The 14,552-nt window shown below is 44.6% G+C and overlaps 2 protein-coding genes across 6 annotated transcripts in view; one reads left to right on the top strand and one right to left on the bottom strand.

Annotated features, from left to right (window-relative positions):
- BRF1 (BRF1 RNA polymerase III transcription initiation factor subunit) overlaps positions 1-14,552 on the top strand; it is a 165,864-nt gene that overhangs the window by 66,257 nt on the left and 85,055 nt on the right. For 2 of the 3 annotated variants that reach the window (XM_052696023.1, XM_052696021.1), the window contains exon 5: positions 8,231-8,303. In XM_052696023.1, the coding sequence (XP_052551983.1) occupies positions 8,231-8,303 (73 nt within the window). Of the gene's footprint in view, positions 1-7,282; positions 7,341-8,230; positions 8,304-14,552 lie in introns of all 3 variants that reach the window. The other variant, XM_052696022.1, reaches the window with a different exon arrangement.
- BTBD6 (BTB domain containing 6) lies at positions 9,255-13,068 on the bottom strand. Of its 3 annotated transcripts, none has more exons than XM_052696028.1 (5): positions 12,726-13,068; positions 12,150-12,432; positions 11,973-12,063; positions 11,725-11,843; positions 9,255-11,504 (listed from the first exon to the last, which is right to left on the bottom strand). In XM_052696028.1, exons 2-5 carry the CDS (start codon positions 12,341-12,343, stop codon positions 10,472-10,474), a joined length of 1,437 nt encoding a protein of 478 aa, XP_052551988.1. In that variant the 5' UTR covers positions 12,344-12,432; positions 12,726-13,068; the 3' UTR covers positions 9,255-10,471. The 3 variants fall into 3 exon arrangements, with proteins under 3 accessions (XP_052551988.1, XP_052551987.1, XP_052551986.1); XM_052696027.1 differs by lacking the exon at positions 12,726-13,068 and adding an exon at positions 12,592-12,697; XM_052696026.1 differs by lacking the exon at positions 12,726-13,068 and having other exon boundaries at positions 12,150-12,579.

The following is a 14,552-nucleotide window of genomic DNA, read 5'->3' as shown; positions in this document are numbered from 1 at the left end:
AATAGAAGACGACAAAACTCTTTGTAGGTAATATGGTGCACATGGATCAGTGTATGCCAGGGACTTGTTTTACGAACCATATTTTGAACAAAATATATTTCTTCTTTGTGTGGAAATAGAAAGCTCTGCTGACATACGCTGCCTTACTTGCATTCTCCACGTTCGAGCTGTTTTACATACAATATGAGTAGGTTAGTTACATCTATTTTTGTCCTCCCAGCTGTCTTGGTAAATGGCATCCCTCTGAAGACTATTTATTGCTTAAAGCAATCTACTGGAATTACAATAATCAAATGAATCTTTAATTCTTAAAATTACTAAGGTTTGTTTTGTTTTTTTGTTTTTGTTTTTGTTTTTTTTTGCAAGCTCTTATTGAATTATTTTGATTGCTTGTAAGTAAATACTGCATATGTAGATTGGGGGGGTTTATTTCCTATTAAAGAAGTGATTTTACATAGTAGTTGCTATGAAATAGGATGATTGCAGTAATATGGAGTATATCTGTCAAATGTGAAGAAGAGGCATTGAATCTGGAAAAAGAAAAGGATGTCCTGTTGGCAGGGACAAAGACTGGATGATCTGATTTTGTCCCTTCTGTACATTCCAGCCTGAAAAGGTGTCGAGATGGGGCACATATGATCCAAAAGGTTAAAGGGGGGTAGCTGAAGAGATGGGAGAGCCAGGAATAGATCAGTGGTATGGAAATAGCCCTGGAAAGGAGAAGATGATGCAGTGTTTCTCTGTCATGAACTTTATTTACGTATTTAACTGTGCGAGGATTTGACAGCCTCAATTTCTAGTTTCTTAAAGATGAATCTGAGCTAAAGAAATCTTAAATGTCCTTGTTAACTGTAGTCAGCCAGAAAGCTGTGCTGAGGAAACCGGAAATAAGCTTTTCAGACTTCCTCCAGATTTCTCCTGTCAATCCCACTTTGTTTTATTAAACAACACAAAAAAGTAAAAAGAAACCAACCACCCTCCATTTTCTATTTTAAGTCAACAGCATATACATGCTTAAAATGAAATTACCTACAATAAAAGCTCCGTAGGTGATTCTTAGTCTTTGATGCTTTGTTTTCCTCTAAAATTAGTGACAAAACATTTACTAACCAGACAGAAAAACTTCCCTGCGTTGTGCTTTAGATCAGTCTTTGCTTGCAGGAGGTATGAAAAGTAAAAGCAATTGGTTTATTGGATGATACTATTACCTTGAATTGAATTTTTCATTCAAGGACAGCTCTGCTATTGTGAAGTTGGGATGTGAATATCATTAAAGAAAAAGGAAGGCTGTTAGCAGAAGTGATATTACTTTCCAAAATATTTAGCATGTTTGGAGCTACCTGCACAACATTTGTACTGCACGTAAGCATTTGTTTTTCTGGTGAAATAAGAAAGGTGGCAAATTTGTATCAGGAAAAATAAGTCTGAAAAATGGGTACCAGACCTTCATGAACTCTTGTGCAGATGCTAACAGCCAAGTTTGACCTTTTTCTGTTAAGTGTTCTACTCAGTAGAGCTCTGTTGCTGCAGGAGGTAAACTGATCTACAGGATTGTTAATTGTGTGACGGTAGGAATTGTTTAGCATAGAATAGTTTGGTTGGAAGGCACCTTCAGAAATCATTTAGTCCTACTGCCAGTGTTTCTTTTGAAGAAGATTAACAAAGCATCCTTCTGGAGGCTACCGAGTAAGCGCAGAACACCTTGAGATAGATTTTGATGTGTTGAGTGGTGATGGGAGGAAGCACGACTACCTTTCGTGCACTGCTTCATCTAGTAGCAAAACAAAGCAAATCTATCAGCAAAAAGCTTAAAGGAAAACCTGTGGGGAAAAAAAAAAGCATCCGCTTCTTTCTCTTACCACCTTGCAGCTGGGCACAGTTTTTCTCCTGTACTGATGACTGAGATGGGGGAGTTTGGCTTATTCCACTGGAGAACTATTCCGTTTCATAACAACTTCAGCAACTTCAAAATTGCTGTCAGAATGAAATAAAATGCCCCCTTTTTTTTCATTGGAAAGGCCAGCTTTTTGTATTTTGCTTTCCATTTTATCTCTAGATGAAATACGTCCTATGTGTTGGAAACCTCCCACTGAAAGTGTCAGATTCAGCGTGCCTCTGGTACACTCAGACTTACAAGCACTAGCTAAAACGAACTGAAAATGTGCAGAGCAGCTCTCCATGCTCCCTGTGCAGAGCAGAAAGGCATGCTGCATGTTGATTGTGTCACCAGTCCCTGACAGGAAAGTACTTGCTTATATTTTCAGATATTGCATTTTACTTGCAAATACAGTCTTCAGAGCGGTCTATAATCAGGCCCTTTGTTTGCTTTTTTGTTATTCCAATCGAAGTGACAGGACTTGCTTGTTGAGGGGAGCTGAGAAGCTTGTCTTGCCTTGGCCCAACTTTTGAACAGTTTGAGTTTGCTCATCTGTTTCAGAGTGTTCATTCCATTCACCTGAAGAACTATTTGGCTCATGTTTGAATGCTGTCTTTCCAATTCTAGGAGACTCCACTTTCTTTTTTAGCCTCTTGTAATCTCCAGTGTCATGGTCTTTGCAGTGCAATCATAAAAGACTTCAGGAAGAGATGTTGGCACTGCTTTGATCTCCAGTTTCAGCCTTGTCAAGTATCATTTTAGTGCGCCGTATGGTGTGTCCTGCTGTTAAATAAGACTAATGCTGCCTGAAGAGATGTTAGAATCAGGCCCTATAGAGCAGCGCACGGCAGGAAGATTAGCAGCAACCAGCATAATAAATGAAAATGAGACATTTCTGCCTTGATATCAAGAAAAGGTTTTTCACGGTGAGGATAGTCGAGCATTGGAACAGTTTGCTCAGAGGAGTTTTGAAGTCCCCTCCTTGGAGGTTCTCCAGACCCTGTGCCACCTGCTCTGTTCTGGCAGTGGCCCTGCTCTGAGCAGAGGTTGGATTGTAGACGTCCTGAGATCCCTTCCTACCAGAGCTATGCCACGATTCACGGTGAGGGAAGAAGGTGTACAAGAAGAAAAAACCAGCACGTGCTACTTGTCTGTCTGGTACTTTGGTCTGTCTTCCACTTCAAAACATAACTCTTATCCTCTTCGATTTCTTTCTGTTCAATTTGTGCAGTCAAGTAACAATGCTTCATTGTCCAGAAGGATCATTATTCTAAGTTATTTTGGGAAGCTTGTACATGTATTTATTATCTTTACTATTTATTTTATTTTTAAGGCAGCACTGGGCCTTGCTGATTTTTCTGTGCTTGTCACCAATTCCTTCCTTACTTTGTTGCACAAATGGTATAATTCTGATTTATTGTACAGCTGTGGTGTTGGAGGAAGAATGGTAGGACTAGGATGTGATTAGTGAAAAGTGGGTTCTCTCTACGGGGTCCCTAGAATGAAGGCAGAGCTTTAAAATGTAGCAGAAAAGAAGCTGCTTAATTTTGATTTGTGTCTTTTCTTCAGCTGCACTCTGACAAGCTGGGTTTTGGGCACATTTGTGTTTTCTTGTATTGTTTCTCTTTTGAGGTTAAATGTGATGTTCTGGTTCTGATATGGACCCCCAAATTAAGACATTTCAGGCGAATGGTGAAAGAATATATATATATCTAGTTCTTAGGCAGTACTTATTTGCTTGAGTTTTTAATACCCTTTGTTCCTTTAAAAATATTAGCATGTTGACTGCATTGCCTTTATTGCCCCCTTGCAAATTGCTATGTTGATTGAGTTAATTTAAACAACCTGGTTGGGACCTTCAGTCATTACTATACTAGAAATGTTAATAATGAATCAAATAACCACAGGTGCCTCTTCCCCCAGCAACAGACACTCTCCTTAAAAACTCATTTGCTTTTCATGCTTGCTTAATTATTTAGGCAAGCAGCCATGGTTGTTTCACAGTGTGAATTCTCATCGAGTTCCAACTGCCCAGTCTTCATCTTTCTGAATGATGGAAGAACTTACCATCATCAGCACTTGTAATATTTTTCCACGATGCTGTGCGATGGTCATGAAAAGCCTTTTTAGAAATCGCTTGTAGTGAAAGGGTATTGATTTATTAATTTAGAAACATGAATGAGGACTTTTGCTTGACTGTGATTACAACTTTATTGATTGCTACTGTCCAGAATTTAATGCATCTGGACCTGCATGAATGGGGGATTCCCTTGTTTCTGAAAAGAGTTTAAAATTCTGGAATGTGTTAGGCTGATGGACAGCTGAATTCCCATGGTGCTGGTATGGAGGTGTTTGTTATTTGTAGAAGTGGAAGTATATTGGTATTTGTGAACATGTCGGGCATGATCTGAAATCAAGAGGAAATTATGAAAGGATAAGAGTCCCTATGGAAGTGTCCCTTTGAAATCAGCATCTGATGACTGATAGATGTGAAATGAAAAGACTCTGTCTCCGAAAAATACTGTGAAGGGCAAAGAGTATAATAAGTAGGAGGATTTTTCTATAAAGATCTAAGTGAATAATTGGAAACCATTCCTTCTCCAAGTGCCACTTTTAGCTAATACAGAGTGTTCTATAACAAGACAGAAGTGATTGGTAAAGGACAACATCTTGTAGAATCTTGATTTCTCCTGTAGAGACTTAAGGTTAGAAATGGGTTGCTTTGCAGTTCCCGGGTGAGCGTGTACTTCTTGTCTGAAAAAATGTGTTACTGTTCAAGAAAAAAAGGACAAAAAACAGGACGTGGTGGCAGATCCATATGCTTACAAGTGCATTCCGTTAAATGTGAACGGAAGTAAAATAATGTAGTAAAATATGAGGATGTGCAGATATTTTGGAATACCCACTATAGAAGAGGTTGATGCTCCTTTCTTTTTGTATTAAGTGTTGCTGCTCAGGCCTAATGCTTGCATCTAATTTAGGGAATTTTAATATCTGGTCAAAATATGAGAACAGTACAGGGATCACAAGTCTTTGGAAAGTCAATGAAACAATTGCTACACTTTGACTGAAGAGAGTTTGGGAAAATTCTGGCTTTCATTTTGATTCTCATAAATTTAAGAAGTGGGGAAAAGAGACCAAAGTTAATGTGTAAGCTTCAAAGCTGCTGCTCTTCAACTCTAAGCCAGAGACATTGTTGTAGAAGGGCATTTTTGTTTATTCAACATTCTAAGAACTCGTAAAATTAGGTTTTATGAATGCAAATGTCATATGGTTCTAAATTTGGAACATGAAGCTTCTGATGGATTGGAGTAGATGAATTTTTATTACAAGTTCTTAACGACGAAAACTAGACATTCATGTAGCCCTCTAAATTAATCCCTTTAATTTTCAAAGCTTAGTGGTGTGCAAAAAATGTACCAAAGATGAATAAAGATAGGCTCTTTCTGTGTGCTACTATATACCTGTAATTTTTCCATCTATCACAGGAGGGGTGTGTGTGTATACTGGTTCAAATCAGTGACGGTGCTATTAAATGTTAGCGTGAGGGTCTTCTGCTAGCAGTGGAAATGATGTGCCTTGTTGAGCAAGTCATTACTGATTTTGGGGTGAGCTTTAAGCTGTACTGAATACCCTGCTTAGAATATCTGGTAAGTTCCAGGGATGATCAGTGTTTTGTTTTACGGGGCCCGAAGTATTTCTTGAACTGATTTGCCAGGAAAACTGGAACCAGTTGAGTATTTCTGATTCTTTCTTTGCCTTTACACTGACATTCAAGAAGTGTGAGCTCCAATACAGAGCACATAATGCACTGAGTATCATACCTTCTTTCTGAATTGGTAGCATCCAGATACTGCCAAGTGCTCTTGTGATCAAAGGAAATACCCTGATGTACCATTTCAATTTGAATTTCTTATTTTGTGTAAATACACTGCCTACATCTTGCAGTCGGGTCATAAAACACTGCCGACGCAGGTGAGGTGGAAAAGCAGGTTGGGTTTGAGTGTATTGTTTCCCAGAGCATGGATCTGGAGACCTTTAGGCAGGGCGAGGATGGGAATTTTGAAGTAAAAAAGTCACAGCAGTTTTATAATGCATTTTTCTTTGCTTCAGCTTTAATTCAGCACTTGTTTTGTTAGTTAGAACATAGCTTTAAAAACAAAAAACAAAAAACCCTGCCTTCTTATGTCTCTTTGTATTTATTTGTTCTTTGATGATTGCATTTCTGGAAAGTTTCCTTGGGAGGAGTTTCGTATAATGACGTGGTTATTTGGGGATACGCATGAAGAATTTTGGATATCCTGGCAGAAAATCCAGAGGGAAAAATACTTGACTGAATCTGAGGCTTTCTCTAGACTAAATTGAAGGAACTAGATGAGTTTGTGACGCTCTGATGGAAACATTGCATGTACTTGGCTCCACTGAAGTAACTTTATTGATTTGTGCAGTGAAATCATCCTTGCAGAGCAAGATCTAAGCGATGAGGTTCAAGATTTATAGTAACTCAGTCGGCCAACTTAGAAGGCTGAAACTACAGCCAAACCCCCACTCTTTATGTTAATATTTTTTGGACAGAAGGTCAAAACAGTCCATTCCAAAGTTGCAGTGAACGTAGAGCATTGAAAGCCAGCTGAAACACTGCAGCTATTTTGCTTTAGTAATGTCTCTGTGGCTCATGGAAAGTCACGTGCTCCCAAGCTCCTGTATGAATTGCCAGATTCAGTAGATGCTTATTTTTCTCTGCTGAATTCAATGACTTATTTCCTGAGTACGCTTCTTGTTCAGAGGTTATATTTTGTTTGCTTCCTTGCCATAGAATAGTATTGCTATGTCATCTGGCAAAAGGATGGTCGTATTTCAGACTGCACTTCTGTATGGGATGGGCCAGTCTAACCATCAGTCGCACAAAGCATGGAATGTATCCAGTGATCTCCACTAAATATGGACTAAATTAATGCCATATCAAGAACACTTACTTGATTGAGCATTTACTTTCAGGATGTGTGATAATTCTGAGGATTTATTTGAAATCTTCCCTTTTTCACATTTGAATTCACACACCAAAAAAAATTACCCTAAGAAAGTTTTCGCATGAAGAAGAGCAAGGCTGGGTGAAAGCGTGCCAGTATTTTGTTTGCTTTGTCACTAACTTGGTGAAACATCTACGTGCTTGAAGGGAAAGCTGCTTTTAAACTGATAAAGCTCTTTTCTTAAACTGAAGGGCAGTGCTTAGTAACAGGTTATGTATTTCCATGGACAACACCATTGTGTCATTGGCTGCTTAGTGAACGCGTTCATCACCATGGCACAGGAAGGAGAGAGGCAGTTCTGTTGCATGAAAGCAATAGAGAACACACTACCAGGAAAAATAAATAAATAAAAACCTCCACCTTTTTGTTTGTCCAGGAGGAGAATAGAGTTTTTAATACTGACTTCAACCTTTATGAGTGCCTTGGGAAGCAAGGTGAGCATGGAGCTTCGTGGGAATGTTTGGAGCTAATTGGGAATTGAAGAATATCCTGCCTTTCTTGTTGACCACAAAACACATCTTAAGATAGCGAAATAAAGCTTCCTCAGACTTTACAAACACAGCTGTAATTGCCTATGCCATAAATTGCAAATCAGAGTATGAAGAGCAGCTCCTCCCATCACTTTACATCCTCCGAGTTGAGCAGTTGGGGTGGAGAGCAGAGAGTGGTGGCTTGGAAAGTGAGGCTGTGCTGGGCTCCTTAGATTTGCTGTGCGTTAGAGTTGCTTTTTTTTTTTTTTTTTTTTCGGGTTGGTTTGTTGATTTTATTTTTTTAACTGATGAGTGATGTGGGTCAATGTCCAAACCCATCAGAACCAACAAATAACCTGGGACATGTAGCACTGCTCCTTCCTTGGTAGAAAAGTTTGGTTTGCACCTGTGCAGCACTTAATTATCTCACTTAACATGATTGTACAGAGCTGAAATCTGCACTAACTTGTGATTATTTCCTGAGGGTTTGTTACATCACAAGATAAATGACCCTGTAAAATCTACTTACTGCTTTTAAGATGTTAGGTGACAACTGAGAAGTTGTCCAAGTACCACAGAACACCACTGAGTCCTCTGAGGAGCATAATGAACAGCTCTTTGTAGGTTTCTTTCACTATCAACTCATGCTTTGATTTCCAACACTTGTGCAGCTTTTGATGGGCATCAGGTTCTGCTCTGTACCTATGAATTTCTTGTATTACTTTAATTGAAATTCTTAAAGCAAGTTGTTTAAGATTTTGGAAGGTTGTTTTTTTTTTTTCCTTTACAATTAAAAGGTGTGTTGAAAAGATTTGTGGTTTAAGATTTAAATAATGATTTTTGTCTTTTACCAGGTGAACGTCTATGTGCTGGGAAAAACTTTCCTTCTGTTGGCAAGAGAACTCTGCATAAATGCTCCAGCCATAGGTACTTTTTTACACTTTGACTTTTGGGTATATTTTTTGTATGATTTCTTTAGAAGAATCTGTTATGAATGTGTAGTACTGATTTACTGAAGTGGTAACTTAAAATGAAACTGGAATCAATCCGTCAATACTGATCTCCTTTATGTAGGACCTTAGAGGTGGTGGATGCTGTCCTCTTCTACAATTTTGATGCTTTTTCTGCAAGTAGCTTAGGCAATATTAAGAAAATTGATGATACATGACAAATGTGTGCTTATCTGCAAGTATGCATTGGCTTGTAAAACTTCAGTTCCACAAGAACATCTTGTAAGCATTTGCTAAACAGACTATCAGTCCATCACTGTAGTTGCAGTGTTCAGTGTTTGAAATATAAGTGACCTGAAGGAAAACAGGGTGCAGCATTTTCAAAGTATGCAGCTTTTTCCCAGGTATTATTTGAATAGCTTTTTAATTAATAAGTCAGTGTTCAAATCAAGCACACAGTGTTATGTGTCAAAAGGGTGAAAAGCTCTTGTCTAGGTTGTAGCTTTTGAGCCAAGGGAATTCATGCCAATTCCTGCTATAAAAAAGTTTTTAGAGAGGTCTTGTGACTGTTGCCCACCTCTGTGCAGAATTCTTTTCCCTGTATCTTAACCCACCATCACTCCCACTCTCCTTAATTTGTACTGAGAGAACCAGATGCCTTTGTGCTCAAGAACACATGCACCCTCCTTCAGATGTACTCAGCTGGTCACATAACCGTGTTCCTGCTCTTTCAGTTTGCAGCAGGAGAAGCAGCAGCTCCCATACTGAGCATCATCATAATGGTATCCAGAAAGTAGTATACAGGCAGGACACAGCTATCTCCCATTGTTGCAGTGAGCAGGATTAGCTGGTAAATCAGTTAGCACAGCCTGATGTCCTGTACACACATCTTGTTTCCAATAATTCAGTTCCCTTATTTCTTTTCCTGTTGTGTTTTTTTGTTGTTTTTTTTTTTCTGAGAGGCAAAATTTTATTACAGTTTAGTTTAAAGGTAAGAAAAGAATAATGCAGCTCAGGTGAAAAACAAACAGAGGACTTGAAGGTAGAGGTACCTGTTATATGTGCTAAAAAATGGTAAATTGGATCATTGTATGATTACAATATTTTTATAAAGAACAGCAAGAACTTCCCATTGGTTCAACTGTAGTGGTGGTCAGGTGCTTGAGGAATATACCTATCTTAGTCTCTGAGAAAACTGAAGGATGCTAGCTACAAAAATGACTGATAGCCCCAAAACTACACAGGGAGAAAAAAGGCCTGACAGCTTTTTCTTATGGTGGCTTCCCTCAGTAATTTTGAGTGACCGTACTGTAAGTCTGTCTGCTCCTAAAGGTGAGATGTGATGTATATTTAAGTAGTGGCTGTCAGTGTTACAGCTTGTGACTGCACGAGGCTTTATCTGTCTGCCCTGACACTGGCTGCTCAAGTCTGGTGCATTCTGACAGTGCAGGTGTTACTGCTGCTGTTTGCTGGGCAGGATGGTGGTTAACACACACGATGCCAAAAGCAGAATGCAAACACACACGAGGTTTCATCAGTGCTCAGGTTTTTTCTGTTCAGCTTAGGTGACCCTCAGCCAACCTCTGAGCCTCCTTCCTCCTGTCCTTCTTGGTGAAGGACAATGAGGGCCGCCTGATGGATGGGCTTTGCAGGTGGGGGAGCCTTTCTATGTGCAGCATTGCTCACACCTTGCAGAGGACAGGCAGCCAGTAGTGTTACCACCCATTAACTACACTGTAGCCGAATTAACAGACAAGCCATAACGTCAGTAAGGGGCAGCACACAGGATTTAGGGCAAGTAGAAATGTTTTATATTTCACCGATTCATAAACTGCTCTAGTTTAGAACATTCTGTTTGAGTCAGCTGCAGTCTGCAAGTTAGTTATCTATATACAAAATAAATGCACTGTATGTGCAAAATTTAACATTTTTCTGCTCACTGCAGTCTTAATTAAGTCAAATAGCTTATGAATAAATAAAATAAGATTAAATTCAAGAGCATTCCTTCACTTATTGGGTATAGCATGATGTAGCAGATAGGTAAGTAGCGTAACATTCCATACTGCTGTACAGTTCTGTAGTAAAACTGAAGAATCCCTTAATGTGCAGCGTTGCAGTACTGGAATACAATCACGGTGAAATGCATCATGCATAGAAAATGAGCTCAGGGATTTGTCCTCCTTGTACCCCAGTCCCGTTGGTGCTGTCCGAGGAGCACTGGAACTGGAAGGTCACTTTCCCGCACTGCACTTCAGTCATTCCCTCCTGCCCAAAGTAACTGAGCTCATTGCCGTCCAGAATGGCACTTACATTGTAAAACGTGTCCTGCTCGACCTGCACCGGGTGCTCAAACCACACCGAGAAGGTATTACTGGAGCCGTCGGAGGTAAACTTTGTCAGATTCTGAGCAAGGACAACTCCTAAGCGCTTCAGTTCAATTTTGACGCTGTATTCAGCTTTGCCACAACTCGACCCATACAATCCCAGTCCCGCTATAAATATCCGTTTGTCTACAGCAAACTGAATACTGTCGCACCGCCCCCGGTACCTCCACTGGTTACTGCGGTACGCGGACGACTGAAAGCGATGGCAGCGCTGCGGCACCAGTCCTTTCCTTTTTGTCAGCGGAAACTCGAGTTTGGGTTTGTTGGCAGCCGTGTACCACAGGAATATGTTGTGCGTCTCCTCCAGCGTGAGGATGTCGGACTGGGCCGCCCCGTTGGCGAACTCTTCCAAAGTCATCGTGGGGATCCGCACCAAGTACAGCGCTTTCCCCAACACGTTCCTCTTGTTGCGCGGCGTCACCGGCAGCCCCTGCCTCTTGCACTCCGCCTCCGCCCAGTTGAGAACGGCCTCAAACACCACCACCTCCTTGGTGTTGAGGGCCTCCCGCGTCACGATGATCTCCAGCGTCTGCAGGTCGATCTCGCAGAACCCTTCCGACTTGAGCGCCATCTCGGCCTGAGCATCGATCACCTCCCAGCAGCGCTGCGTCAGCTCTGGCTCCTCGAAGAGCCGGCTCTGGGACAGCAGGACGCAAGCGTTCTTCGCCTCCAAGCTCGTCTCCAGAAAGTTGACACATGCCTTTGCCAGGGCCGGCACGATGTACTTCTTGGCAGCGTAGAGCGTCGCCAGCACCGTGTCGGCTTCCAGGTCTATCTCATCGCTGTACATGTATCTAGGTGAGAAAAGAAGTTTCTTAAGGGAAAGCATATAGGCACAGCCCGTGGAAAACTCATCTCTAGTCATCGTTGCTGGCTGTTAGTCAGACATTCAGCATCTGACAGCTCATGAAGCATTAAATATGTGCGCTTGCACGACGCTGAGCGGGAGCTGCATATTCTATAAGCCACTTTGATTCCATCCACATAATTAGTAGACTCGGAGCGGCCACTTACTTTAATAGGATTAGAAAGGCTGCGGGTTCCACATCTGGGATATGGATTTCGGATTTGACCTCGGCGAGATCGCCGTAAAACATAGCGTAGAAGACGGAGCTGCCCACTGCCAGCACGTACTGCAAAACAGAGAGCACCTCAGCACCGCGCCTCTCCCTGCGACCGCCCCACGCGCGCAGCGCTGCTGGGACGAGGAGAACCGAGACGCGGAACCCGTGTGCGCGCAGCGAGCCGCGCTCCCCACCAACCTTATGGGCAGGAACTTTCTTGGATGCCCCCGGCGGGCCCACGATGAAGTGGACGTCAGCCATGAGCTCGTTATTGAACATCAGCGCGTTCCTGCGGACGAGGGCAAGGAGAGGCCGGTTAGCGGCGGGCGGCCCGGACCCACGCACCCACCCGACCCGGGGGGGGCCCGGCCTCACCTCTCGCGCAGCGTGGGGTGGCACGACTGCCAGCTGGCGCTCTCCAAGTTGTTGTTGTTGAGGTTCTGGAGCTGGGGCGGCGGGGGCGGCTGCGCGCTCTGCTGCAGCTGCAGCGCGGGCTTCTTGCTGCCGGCGGCGGCGGCGGCGTTGCTGTTGGCGATATTGGTGTTGGCAGGGTAAAGTTCTGCGGCCATCTTCTTCTTCAGGGCCAGGGGCACTGCCTCAGAGCATCCTGGCGCCTTGCCGTTTGACCTGACGCTCTTTTTGGACTTCTTTAAGGTCTCTGGAAGCAGAAGAAAAAAAGTCAAACACTTCATGATCCTGCCATTGAGGCACCCATGGGGCAGTGGCATCGGCGAGAGGGACCGCCGGCTCCCGAACCAGGTCCCGCGTTGTGGATGGGCGCTCCCAGGCCGCCGTCACGGAGCGCTCCGGTGCTCACCTCGCAGCGGGCAGTGCGGGCGGGCGGCTCCGGCCCCCGAGGAGGAGGAAGAGAAGAAAAACCAGCAAAAAAAAAAAAAAAAAAAAGCCAAAAAAAGCCAAAAACCAAAAAAAAAAAAAAAAAAACCAGCACACCACCACAATCCCCACGGATCCAGCAGGGCACGGCGTCAATCCGCAGATTCTCCAGGTGTTACCGCCCGCCGCCGGCTCCCCGCTGCCAGCGGCGCTCCGCTCCGTCCTTCCCCTCCCGGTGCTGGAGGCGGCGGCGGCGGGGGCACATCCGGGCCGGGGCGGCGGCGGCTCTCCGCAGTCCGCTGCCGGGCGCACCAACTTTCCTCCTCCTCCTCCTCTCCCCGCGGCGGCCGCCGCCTCCTCCTCCGCCGCCGCCGCACGGCGCTGCTTCTCCGCGCTGCTCCCTCCCGCCCCGGGGGCGTTGCTGGCGGCGGGGCGCCCCGGCTGCTCGGCGGCGGAGGCAGCGCTGCCCCGGGCGCTCCCCTCACGGCTGTGCTCGGCGCGGCTCTGCCGGGCCCTGCCTCCTCCTCCCGCCCTAAGAGGAGCGCCGCGCCGCGCGTCACGGCTCCCGCGCCAATGGGGAGCGCCGGGGCGCGGCGGGGAGAGCCGCCCCCCGCTCGGCGACGTGCGCCGGGCAGCGCCGCCCGCTCCTCCCCGCTGCGCCCGCTCGGGGGCGCCGTGCTGAGCGCTGCCGGAACGGCGCCGCGGAGCGGCCCGGGGCGGGCGGCCCTCGGAGCTGCTCGGGCGGCCCGGGCGGGGGCGCCGCCGCGCCGTGCACTGCGGTGGGGGGAGGCCGGGCCGGCGGCGGGGGCATGGCCGGGGCTGAGCTGCGGGAAGAAGGGGAAGCGCGGGCTGCTGCGCTGCGATCTGCTGCAGGGCTTGCTCTCCTGATTCATTTCTCTCTCTCTCGTTTTTTTCTTTTATAGTTTGTCTCCCATTTATCTTTCTCCACCGTTTTATTTTTCTCTATTTACTTTTTCACCACCCCTTTTATTTTGCTTTTCACTTTTTCCCTTCTCCTTCCCCTTTCGTTTCTCCTTGTATTTTCCTCCCCTTTTACTTCTCCCTTTCCATTCCCCCAATTCTACTTTCTCCCTTGTTTTTTTGTTCCCTTCTGCTTTCCTGTTTCTTTTTTTCTCCTTTTACTTTTCTTCCCCTACTTTTTGTCTGCTCCCCTTTTATGTCACCCCACTTTTCATCCTTCCCTTTTATTTTTTCCTCTTCTTATCGTCCCTTTTTTATTTCCCACCCCTTTTAGCCTTTCTCCCTCTTTAATCTCTCCTCCTTTTATTTTCCTCCTCTGTTGCCTTGCAGCCCCTCGCAGACCCCCACCCTTCACTCCACAGCTCCATGCCATGCCCTCAGCCCAGGGTCTCTCTGTAGGCAGGGGCTGTGCTGTATGGAAGGACTGCTGTTGGTTTCAGCAGCATTTTACGAGTGTTTGTTCATTATTATTTTTTTAATCCATGTGGCAGACAGTCATGTTAACTTTGGCCCCGGTTTAATTTATATATTGGTGGCGTTACTTTTTGACCTTTTATGGCCTCCTTTGCTATTGGCTTTTCATTCAAAACCATCCACACGTTCATACTCTGGCTGTTAGTAGCTTTCAGAATTTATAACTGCATGTTACGTTTTGTGAAATGACCTGTGGGCACAAGTGCTGGCAGAAAACTCAGAGCAGTTTCTGTGCAGAATGCATGCAAACACCCCCCAACTCCTCTGCCTCACCCTGGAGCTGGGTCCCTGCCCTTTATGGCAGCCTTGACCCCATACTGGGAGGCACAGACCCCATGTAAGGCAGTCAGATCCCATACAGGGCAGCCCAACCCTTGCAGGGCAATTAGGAATGGGCCGGGTGCTGCCTGCTGGCACTGCTCACAGTGCTGCAACGTCAGTAGCAAAGTTGCATGTCCACTAAGTTTGAGTAGTGCTTCTGGAAGCGTT

The sequence above is a fragment of the Tympanuchus pallidicinctus genome, unplaced genomic scaffold, assembly GCF_026119805.1.
Source record: "Tympanuchus pallidicinctus isolate F22 unplaced genomic scaffold, pur_lepc_1.0 scaffold3, whole genome shotgun sequence".
NCBI classification, from domain to species: Eukaryota; Metazoa; Chordata; class Aves; order Galliformes; family Phasianidae; genus Tympanuchus; species Tympanuchus pallidicinctus.
This window is presented reverse-complemented; position numbering and strand designations above follow the sequence as displayed.